Raw genomic sequence first — 11,743 nt, 5'->3', positions numbered from 1 at the left:
TCTTTGCCCCCCCCCCGACTTCCTACCGGCCGCAGCCCCTCGAAAACCTCGTCCTCCCTATCTAATGTTGTAGCACAACCGTGAATGTGAACCCTAGATACAGAAAACAAAATTCCGTTTATGTGTGTGAGTGTGCGTGTACTTCAGTGTTAACCTTTACTTAATATACTATGAGGAAAAAATGAACTTTAAAAAAAAAAAATTAACGTGTATTTAGATTCGTTCTGGATTTCTGCATATCAGCTGACTTGGAATGGTGGATATATGTTGGTTTCTTTGCGCATTTCCCAGACGAGGACTGTGTTGTTAAATGTGGACTGTGTTCGGTGTGTGTAAACCTCACTGGCCAATCCCCACCCACTCTTCTACCCCTGCTGTCCGAACTAATGCTGAGCTATGTTTATGTCATTAAAAACTTGGTTGTACTTCTATCCGCTTGACCATCCATCCTCCCACCCGTCTATTTCAACTTTTTTGAGAACAGTTCTGAATCAAAGTGTAACTTTGAAAATTCTTAAGTCTCCAACTAGCACCGCAAATCTGGGTTTATCATGGATCAAATCATATGGTACCTTCCACTTTGTGTTCAGTTCAATGTTCATTTTTATTTTACCTTTTTTAGGGATTGTGTGATACATGCAAAAATTTGTGGACTGTGTTCAAATTGACATATGCATTTTAGAATATTTTGATGATAGATTATACATATTTTCTTTAATCTTTATTTTGAAAGAAAAATGTATCATATATTTTTAGTTATGTCGACAAACTATATGGTGGACAAAAATGCAAACAGGATTCAAAATGGTCCCGCCTCCTTTGTACATATCTCTCAAGCTGTATTCAGAGGCAGTATTGAATGGTAACTTAGCCCCCTGGAGTGTTTACTGTTGCTCTCTGCTGGTGTGGAGTGATACTGCATCATAGCATGCAACATGAGGTCGCTCTGGGATGCATTCCATTACTCTCAAAGAGCTCCTTCCCTTGTCTCGTTCTCCACACAGCGTAGACATCTGACAACGTGTGAATGTTCAGCTTGTTAACCTATCAGTGGGAATGAAAGAGACAAGGAGAAATATGTGGATGTAACTGGAATGTGACCTCAGTCCTCCTAAGGTTGTTGTGAAGCAGTGGTCAGTACAGCTGTTCATGTACTCTCGTTGGAAGTCTTGGGGACTCTCTCACTGTAAAGCACTCAAATATACGCTGGATGTTCCGTGTGTTGTTTATTTCCAAAGTGACTGTATCTTAATCCATTGTGGCATTACAAAGTGTTGAAAGAAAATAAAGACGATCAAGATGACACATAAAACAAAAAAAAAAGAATGTGGGTAAATAATGTTTGCTAAGTATTCATATGAAGGCTGTGTTGTTTTTGGGTTATAATGGATGGCATCGTCCCCTCCCCCTCCCCCACCCCACCTGCATGTGAGTCCAAATGAGATGCAATAAAATACAAATACACTGATCCAAACAACCCTCACGACTCATCACTTATCTCTGTTTGGGTTTTGTCAGCTAATTGTGATAGTTTGTTTTGAAAATTCAACATTTTTATTTGCTATCATTAAAATGAATTTGTGACATGAACATTACCAAAGATCAATAATCAATACCAAATTGCAACACAAGCTACCCTTAATTATTTGTGACATGATATGCTAAAAGCTTTTAAAATTCAGAAAATATTGAGACATGTCAGAGAGAACAATTTTGCAAATGACATCCATACATATACATGTTGCGTAGATAGTGTCCCTTTCAGTTATATTTCCTTAAACATCAAGAGAAATGAGCACCAATAGAGCTTGACAGATCTAGCACCAATTACACTTGCGTGCACTATCAGCATACCTGCTATCTCGTAGCAAACAAGGCAAACACTAAGCATGAAACTGAGACATGAGCAAAAAATATGCTATTTGTCTGTCACTTAAGATAATTACAATTTCAGGAATGATATAATTTGTTAGGTCTTCCAGAGAAAGACTGTCAGCACTGTGGAGTTTAGAAGTGATGATAACTAATTTCTCTCAACATGAATACTCAAACCAGATTCAAGTACTTAACTTGTGCCAGAGTAAAATAAAGATACCATGTAATGTTTGTGAGCAATTTTTTATTGTTCACAGTATATTTGCTCTCCATCTCATCCTTTCGTTCTGCTTATATATGATTTATTCACATGGCTTTGCAGCTCTGATCAAGACTCAAAAGCGCTTTACAACTTGTGATTTCTTAGATTCACTGTAGGGATAAATGAACAGGCTGACAAGGCCTCAGATTCATAAGGCCAAGCATTAGTGTAGCAATCTTGGATCACAGGTGTGCTGATATGGCCCGACAAACTATACTGTGACTGAAGAGGTAAGCTGGTCTCTTGTAGATTCATTGATTCTCCATCTCAAGCCGCTTTACAAAGACTGGGATCTCCATGGATCCAGTGGCAGATCTGGGCATATTTGGGTGGTGTGATCCTCACTGCGACATTAAAGTCCCTCTGCTCACCACCTTCCACCTCCACCCACCGATGCCCTGAGAATACCCCAATCACCTTCCTCTGCCACTTCCCTTTTCTGCCTGTGCCTCCCATTTCTTGTCTCAGACGAATGTAGACACCTGCACCTGTCGCGCCCTGCTGCGCATCACAGTACTGGTACATCAGATCGTCCGACTCCTTTGTCACTGAACAAAAGCGGTAGACTACTTTCTCATCTCCATGCCCATCCAGCAGGCCTTTGTCAGTGTCATAGCCTGAGAAGTGGATCCGCACCAGGTGCTTCGTAGAGGGCGCCACCCCGAGCTCCATGTGCTTTTGTTTGACGGGTCGTTTCAGCTCCAGAAGGGCATAATCATAGTCGGGGGCAACAGAGTTGGCAGAGCTCTCGGTGTGGATCCAGCCTTTAGGGATGCGGGTTTGTTTAACCCTCGTCCAACGGAAAACAGGCTGCTTGTTGGGTTCAGCGCTGCGTCGTACGCGGTTGAGCCTGGGCCTTTTCTGTTTACCTCCTCCGCTCTCTACCTCATCTATGTTTCCATGGTCAGCTGCTCCCTCCTCACCCTCTTTCCTTCCTCTCCGCCTCCTGCCTTTCCCCCCCTTTCTCCCTCTCACCGGATCTCCATCGATTCTATTCTGCTCCTCACCTTCCTCCACCATCTGTTCCTTTCTTTTCTCCTCACCTGTCTCCCCCTCTCCTCTCCTCCCACCTCTCCGCCGCCCTCCTCTCTTCCTTCCCCCTCTTCCTCTTTTAGTCTTGAGCTGTAGCACCCCCACTTTAAGCTTTCTGACGCCTCCTAGGTAGTCCGTTCCATCGTGGATGCAGTGGGCTGCCGTTAGCACATGTTTTGGGGATACCAGGACTCCGGAGCAGCCTGTGGAGAGGCGGACTGCAGTAGAGAAAGGGTAGTTGGTGGTGAACTGCAAGTCAGAGATCACAAAGCGTCCATCCGTACCGTAAACTTGACGTTTCCTGCGGGGGCGTGTTGGTGTGTGGGCAGGCGGACGCGGAGACGTCTTGTTAAAGCCTTGCAATGTGACCTCTGTCTGCGTGCGTGTGCCATTCTCGTACATCGTCTCATATCCCAGAATCCTCTCTTGCTCAGTCTGGTCCATAGGTGGTAGGGTGCTTTGACACTCAATCCCACACAGTCTCTCTGTTCCTCCTCCATCCTCATCCTCTTCCTGCCCTCCGAACGTCGGGGTGTTTAAAAGCTCTGTGTGTCTGTCCAGTAGCACTGGGAGGCTCAGCCTGGACCAGCTGTACGCTTCATCCTCACTGCAGACCCCAGAAACTCCCAGGGCAGCCACACAGAGCAGCAGACACAGCAAGTGTTTGGGGCCCATCCCACTGAAGAGAGAGAGAGAGAGAGAGAGAGGATGTCTGTCAATTCACTGTTTTCCACTATTCTAACACTATTACAGATACATGAAATTTAATGCAGTAAAATATTGTGAGTCTCACAATTATGAGTGAGAAAAGATGAATTAAATCAGTATCTACAATGTCAGTTCAGTTGCTGGATGTAAGATAATCTCACTGACTACTTAGGCTACTACCAGCCATGTTAGCCATTGTGAGAGAGAGAGAGAGAGAGAGAGAGAGAGAGAGAGAGAGAGAGAGAGAGAGAGAGATCTATGCATGTTTCCCCAAAACTCTACTTATAGCCTGCATGCTGCATAATATAGCCAGGAGAGGGCGCACAAGCTCAATTGCTACTAGGCTACACTGATGCAATAATAAACTGAGTAGGCAAGTGTCAGTTGTGTCTCTAAACTATTTCATTTCGACCTGAGGTGTTAGCAATTGAGTTAATAGTCACTTCAAATGCGGTGATTTCAATGCAGTGCTTTTACTATCATTTAGTTACACGACTAAGACTGATATTAGTCTACAGTCTACATGGACCACGAAAGCAATTACTTCTTATAAAGAAGCATTTAACGAGTGGGAAGTCCTACGTCCAACCCACGCTATATGAACAAATAGTATAGTCGAAAAATAATATCAAGAATTTCATGACGATTAAGAGGAAAGATAATGATGACAGTAAATGTCATTTTATTTTGAGACATTGTCACTCCATGCATAAATTGGCACTACAATCACTTATAAAAGAGTTCCAAGAAAGTCAAAAATATTCCTACCTGCAAACATTCAAAAAACACCAGAACAGCTCCCAGTAAATATTTTCGCACTGACTATTAAAAGAGCCACTCTATCCAAACGACTTCCAGCAGACCCGGTCCCATCATTGCCTGGGCTCCAAAAAACAGGAGCGCAAGGAAACGCTGTGTGCAAGATCCTCATAGAAATCTCTGTCCCACTGTGATGCAGAAAAAGATGAGGAGCAAACAGGCAGAAGGGGGAGCCAGCAAAGTCGAGGAGGGTGCAAGTATGAATGGAGTTTTTGATCATGTGATGACATATTTTAACTCAAAAGCAAAGCCATATGGAGAGGAATTGCATGTGTTTTTTTCTCGGATTCCTCAAATATTTTTATTACGTAGGCCACGCGCGGCACAGTGATGCTTTGAAATAAATAGATTTTAATATAGATGTAAAGCTATTTACAGAGAGGCCTGCTGACAAAATGTTGCCTTTGAGTTCGTGTTTATCCGGCGCTTATGCGGTCAAAACTGTAACTTCAGATTTATGCCTGGTGATGTTTGATGTGCTGCTTCATAAACACACTGTCTGAACACACACACGCACGCACGCACACACACACACACACACACACACACACACACACACACACACACACACACACACGCTGCAATAAAGTAAATAATGTAGTAGTGATTCAACCGTGGAGACTTCAGCAGATCTGAGGAAACAACCTGCACTTCAACTCCTGCTGGTTTATTTTGACAACTGCCCCGCTGCTCGGTGCAACAAGAGATCATTCAGTGCATGAACTTCTCCTTTCTCCTTGATTAGAAGCTGTAACACGTATTACAATGTCTGTCTATCTATCTATCTATCTATCTATCTATCTATCTATTACAGTTTGGGCCAAATATCTCTATTGTCTTTGTCAATATGACATCATATAGCTGTGACACCATCTAGAAAGACATTACCTTACTAACATGTGATTTGGTTTAATTCCAAAATGAGATATTCACCATGTGAAAAACTGAAAAATGACACCTACTCTTGAAAATGACTGTTGGCATTTAAATAAGCACATGGGTTACTATTGAAGTTCTGAGTCATTGTAAGGCATTTGCTTCACGTTTTGGAGGATATAGAATCATCTGTTTTTAAATTATTTTTTCAAATATAATTGTAATCTAGTAAAATTATGTATATGATGTATATGATGTATATGAAGTATGTAACCTACATTACCTAGTATAGGATGTATATGATGTGTATATGTAGTATGTATATATGATGTACAGTATGTATATGACATTTACTGTATATGATGCTATGTTAAGCCCTTAGAGACATGCCTGTGATAAAGGGCTATATAAATAAAGAAGACTAGACTATTAATTAATTTATCAATTTCAGGATAAAATGGATATACAGTATAGTATTTGGGAATGAAACATTACACATTACACATACACATTTGTTTGCATGCATTATTTTATTATAAACAAATGTTAGTGACTGATGTTGGGTACTGGGAGGAAACAAAACATTCTACAGAGATTGGGTTAATTGCGTGCAATGTGAGGTGCTGTGGTGAAAAGCTGAATTGTTCCTGGTGCAGGAACTTAAATAAGGGGAAATGCAGCTGATACTGTGGCCATGCAAAGGCTGTTATTATTAGATCTACAATCTAGTTTTCAGTTCATTTGAATGGCAAATGTCTAATTCTTCCTCTTTAACTGAAGTTTGAGGTACAGGAACCATCATCCTGGACTCATCATCCACTCAGTGCAAGAGCTTCAGCTTCTTTGTCAGCAAGCAAGCAATGGAACAACTGAACTTTACTACCAACGCTTCCAACATCTCGTCCACCCTGAATGATCCACTGTCTGCCTCCTGGCACTCTCGTGGTCCGGCCCCTGGGGTGGTCCTGTCCCTCTGCTTCTTGCTGGGGGTTCCTGGTAACATAGCAGTGATCGTGTTCCTCGGACGAAATCGCCAGCAACTGTCCAGTCTGAGCCGCAGTTTGATGCTGAATTTGGCTGTGTCCGACCTCCTCTGCCTGATCACCCTGCCCCTATGGATCTACGCTCTGCTCTATAAATGGACTTTGGGCCTGGTGGCATGTAAAGTCCTGACATATCTTTTGTACTGCAGTGTCTGCAGTAGCTTCCTGACTGTGACTGCACTGAGCATCCAGCGCTATGTCCAGGTGGTTTACCTGCAGATGCAGCTGGGCCAGGCAGGGCAGATGGGGATTCTGGTTCTGCTCTGGGTGGTTGGGATGATCCTGTCCATGCCTGAATTGGTGGTTCGACAGCTAGTCCATGACGAGAACTGGATATCTTGTCAAGCGCGGTACTCTTCCGATGCCCAACATGTTGCCTTGTTGTTGACAGAGACCCTGCTGGGATTTGTTCTTCCATTCCCTATCGTGGTATTTGCGTACATCCGCCTCCACAAGAGAGTGAACGGAACAGTTTTCTTTAATAACCCACGGATGACCAGACTAGTGACCGGCATAATCGTGACCTTTTTTCTTCTCTGGATGCCATATCACATAGTTAACGTTCTGGAAGTGGCGGCTATTTTGCTCAGGAATGAGGACCTGTTGAAGTTTTGCATGGAGAACTGGAGAACTGTTGGAGCGCTAACGTTTGTGAACAGCTGCCTGGATCCACTGCTTTATGCCTTTGCCTCTCGAAACGTGTGCACTACCTGCAGAAACGTTTAAACATGAATACAGTGAAGGAAAGGGAGAATGTACCAATACCAATTTACAAAGTAAAGTAGGCAGGGGGAGAAAGATGGACTCATGAGATCTATCTATCTATCTATCTATCTATCATGTACTGTCTTTATAGTACAGTTTGTCCCAAATATCGTTGTCAATACAACATCAAATAGCTGTGGCACCATCTAGAAAGACATTACCTTACTAACATATGATTTGCTTTCATTCCAAAATGATTGAAATTTGAAAAACTGAAAATTGACACCTACTTATATAAAAAGAATGGTGGCGTTTAAGTAAAGCACACTATGAAGTTCTGAGTCATTGTAAGGCATTTGCTTACAAAATATTCAGGTGTTGGAGGATAGACTCATCTATTTTTAAATAATGATACATTTCAGGATAAAATGGATGTATAGTATTTTTGAATGAAACATTACAAATTACATATTCATTTTGGTTTGCATGCATTATTTTATTATAAACAAATGTTATTGACTGATATTGGGTATTGGGAGGAAACTTGTTCCTGGTGCAGGAACTTATATAAGGGGAAATACAGCTGATACTGTAGCCTTGCAAAGGCTGTTATCAATCTAGGTTTTCAGTTCATTTGAATGGCAAATGTCTCTGTCTCTATCATAACTCTTCCTCTTTAAATGAAGTTTGAGGTACAGAAACCATCATTCTGGTCTTCTGGACAAGATCCACTGAGTGCAAGAGCTTCACATTTGTCAGCAAGCAAGCAATGGAACAACTGAACTTTACTACCAACGCTTCCAACATCTCCTCCACCCTGGATGATCCACTGTCTGCCTCCTGGGACTCTAGTGGTCTGTTCCCTGGGGTGGTCCTGTCCCTCTGCTTCTTGCTGGGGGTTCCTGGTAACATAGCAGTGATCGTGTTCCTCGGACGAAATCGCCAGCAACTGTCCAGTCTGAGCCGCAGTTTGATGCTGAATTTGGCTGTGTCCGACCTCCTTGGCCTGATCACCCTGCCCCTATGGATCTACGCTCTGCTCTACAGCTGGACCTTGGGCCTGGTGGCATGTAAGGTCCTGACGTATCTTATGTACTGCAGTATCTATGGTAGCCTGCTGACTGTGACTGCGCTGAGCATCCAGCGCTACCTCCAGGTGATTTACCTGCAGATGCAGCTGGGCCAGGCAGGGCAGATGGGGATTCTGGTTCTGCTCTGGGTGGTTGTAATGATCCTGTCCATCCCTACTTTGGTGGTTCGACAGCTGGTCGAGGGCGAGAACTGGATATCTTGTAAAGCACAGTACTCTTCCAATGCCCAACATGTTACCTTGTTGCTGACAGAGACCCTGCTGGGATTTGTTCTTCCATTCTCTATCGTGGTATTTGCGTACATCCGCCTCCACAAGAGAGTGAACGGAACAGCTTTCTTTAATAACCCACGGATGACCAGACTAGTGACCAGCATCGTCGTGACCTTTTTCCTTCTTTGGATGCCATATCACATATTTAATGTTCTGGGTGTGGTGGCTCTTTTGCTCAGGAACGAGGTCCTGTTGAAGTTCTGTACGGAGCACTGGAGCACTGTTGGAGCGCTAACATTTGTGAACAGCTGCCTGGATCCACTACTTTATGCCTTTGCCTCTCAAAACACATGCACTACCTGCAGAAATGCTTAAACATGAATGCTGTTGTTCATAAAGAAGCAAGTCATTACAGGAAATTTATGTCTAATCATTTGACATATTATAGATTGCAATGGAAAGCCACAGTTGCCACCAGACATCAGTACAGAGTGCAAAACCATGATGATGATAACACATCAAGAAATGACTTTTTACTCTTTTGGCTGTGGAACCCACAAAGGAGATTTCAGGCAAGCGAGTCATTCTCTCCCATACTCACATGCTAATATTGGGTTTAAGGGTGTGGTACTGGCATTTATAGAGTGGATGTCATAAAGAACTGTGGATGATTTGTGGTTTAATGATGGTGGTTGAGGTTCAGCAATTTGGCTATCATCCCCTCAAATCAACTGTGTGCTGATTACAACTGGCCCTGATCCAGAGCTGTAAAAATAGAGATATGTTGTTCAGAATCAAGTGAATACTTTTCGTATAAGTTCCTATGCTCCAAGAAGTTGTGGTATGGGCAAAATGAATGAGGTAAAAGCGATCAAATCAATGGGTTCACTGTGGAACATTATCTGGAAAAGATAGATTTCTCAGTGCAACATTGATCAGCCATTTACTTTGCATTACATTTGATCATTAAGACCATGGTCTTAATGATCTTTAGCTTATGCACTCCATGAACATTTTTCATCAGCACATATCTGTCATTTGTGTAGATGTGTGTGTGTTACACTGTGAGACTCATAAAGCAGATTCTGCATTGTGAAATAAGGCATATCACTGTTTTCACTGAAAACAGTGATATGCCTTATTTCAACACTAAAAATCACTATCTTAGCATCTTAGCTTTTGTATGTAAGCACACCTGAACATGTGAGTGTATGCTTGTACACATGCAAGAATGTAAACTGTGTGTGTGTGTGTGTGTGTGTGTGTGTGTGTGCGTGAGATCCTGTGTGGAGGAAGAACAATTAACAGATTGAATAAATGTTTGTGTTGGAGTTCATCCAGTGAGAGGAATGACCCTATTCATCTCTGTTGTTTAACCTACTTAGAGAGAGAAAGAGAGAGAAACAGACAGTGGCGTACTGGGATAAAAAAAATAAAAAAATAAATTTGACCCAAACTGACCCACAGATACTCCAGCCACCACCCCGCTTCTTTAGAATCTTTAAAAGTTGGGATTTTTTTTAAAAATTTTTTTAATAACTTAACTTTTACCATCAGTTTCAAGTTTTACAAGTTTTACAAGGTTTCCATGCTCTCTTCCCAACTTGGAGATCAAAGAAAATCTTGACTTTACCTGTCAAATTTATTCCCTTGTGAATATCATTAATTCATGCTGAGCTCATAATTCTGATATTTCCGACAGCATCTTGAAGGCAGCATACTGTTTGTTTGTTCAGTCGACTCCATCACAAATATCAGCACAACACAATCAGTCTGTTGTTGTCAGCTCAGCTTATGAAAGGGAGAATGTACCAATACCAATTTACAAAGTTGGCAGGGGGAGAAAGATGGAATCATGAGATGTGATGAGCTCACACACGCACGCTCACAAGCACACACACACACACACACACACCTACACACACACACACACACACACACACACACACACACACACACACACACACACACACACACACACACACTTCATTCTCTAGGACCACTGACATACATATCAACTCTAATATTGCGTTGAATGCTTTGTAAAATACATAAAAAAAAATCATTCTGTTCTTCTAATAAATTGTAACTCTTAACACACTGTGAAATGTCTTTTTTTAACCTCTCCACACATCCATTTATAAAGAGGCAGTAGCAGACAATGAACTCTACTCTTAACAGCAAAATGAGATGATATTTTTATATGATCTCATCTCACTTTAACTTGAAAAAGATCAACAGTGGGCTATTATACTGTCACGGCCAAGAGTGTTATTTATCTTCTATAGAGATGTGTGTTACTGTGTAACCTCTCTCTCTCTCTCTCTCTCTCTCTCTCTCTCTCTCTCTCTCTCTCTCTCTCTCTCTCTGCTCATATGTTGGTCATTATAATGTGCCACTCATGGTCTCCCTCAGTGCTCCAGCATAGCAGCAGCATCGTTCCAAAGATAACTTCTTCAGAGCACTTGAGAACTTTGCATCTTTTCTCAGTGTTGTTTCTAGGTTTCACCACCTTTCCTCACACTGACTCTGTGACTAGTATTTTGCCCCTCTGCATATTATTAATTACTTTTTCATGGCCCCTTGTCTTGCACTGAGACCAGATTGTGCTAATTGTTTCTGGTGAACCTGGTGAACCTTCCTGTGTGTGTGGCTGAGGAGAAAGGCTCTTCCCTGGAGTAACTCTGCTGGTCAAGTGGCTGAGAAAGCTCCATCTTTTATATTCTCTCCTCAGGCTGAGCGGACAGTCTGGGTCAGCTCATAACCCCGTTCTCTCGATCTCCGTCTAGACACCACTGTTAACAAAACAGATCCAACATAAGGGTCAGAGCTGCTGGGGGAGGGAGGATGAGAATGGGTTGGAGGGAGTGTGTGTACGTGTGTGTGCGTGTGTGTGTGTGTGTGCTGTTTGTGACTCAGTGTTTCCCCCAGCTGCTCCTTTGGGCCCAGGCTGAGTTTTCTCTGGCCAGATCTCAGCAATGAAAGCAGCCGATTCCCATGCAATGATGACTTTCCCTCTATATTCAGTGTATGTACTGCTGCCAAGATGCTTGGTTACAATTTTCTTGATCTGTAACATGTTCTTTTTGTCATCAAACAGGGTTATCTTGACCCCCAGCA

The 11,743-nt window shown here is 42.5% G+C and overlaps 3 protein-coding genes across 3 annotated transcripts; 2 read left to right on the top strand and 1 right to left on the bottom strand.

Annotated features, from left to right (window-relative positions):
- Positions 1–699: 699 nt before the first annotated feature.
- On the bottom strand, positions 700–4,760 carry LOC139643986 (inactive serine protease 35-like). Its single transcript, XM_071519322.1, has 2 exons — positions 4,646–4,760; positions 700–3,848 (listed from the first exon to the last, which is right to left on the bottom strand). Exon 2 carries the CDS (start codon positions 3,842–3,844, stop codon positions 2,405–2,407), a length of 1,440 nt encoding a protein of 479 aa, XP_071375423.1. The 5' UTR covers positions 3,845–3,848; positions 4,646–4,760; the 3' UTR covers positions 700–2,404.
- A 1,672-nt stretch (positions 4,761–6,432) lies between these two features.
- Positions 6,433–7,888, top strand: LOC139643997 (leukotriene B4 receptor 1-like). The gene has a single exon (XM_071519341.1). It carries the CDS (start codon positions 6,433–6,435, stop codon positions 7,339–7,341), a length of 909 nt encoding a protein of 302 aa, XP_071375442.1. The 3' UTR covers positions 7,342–7,888.
- A 93-nt stretch (positions 7,889–7,981) lies between these two features.
- On the top strand, positions 7,982–10,589 carry LOC139643996 (leukotriene B4 receptor 1-like). The gene has a single exon (XM_071519340.1). The coding sequence runs from the start codon at positions 8,090–8,092 to the stop codon at positions 8,996–8,998; it is 909 nt and encodes a 302-aa protein (XP_071375441.1). The 5' UTR covers positions 7,982–8,089; the 3' UTR covers positions 8,999–10,589.
- Positions 10,590–11,743: the final 1,154 nt, after the last annotated feature.

This window comes from Centroberyx affinis, unplaced genomic scaffold (assembly GCF_046629955.1).
Source record: "Centroberyx affinis isolate AG114_WGS23_722 - 3 ecotype Tasmania unplaced genomic scaffold, CSIRO-AGI_Caff_v1 ptg000687l_1, whole genome shotgun sequence".
NCBI lineage: Eukaryota > Metazoa > Chordata > Actinopteri > Beryciformes > Berycidae > Centroberyx > Centroberyx affinis.
Note: the sequence above shows the minus strand (reverse complement) of the source record. Positions and strands in the feature narration are given on the sequence as shown.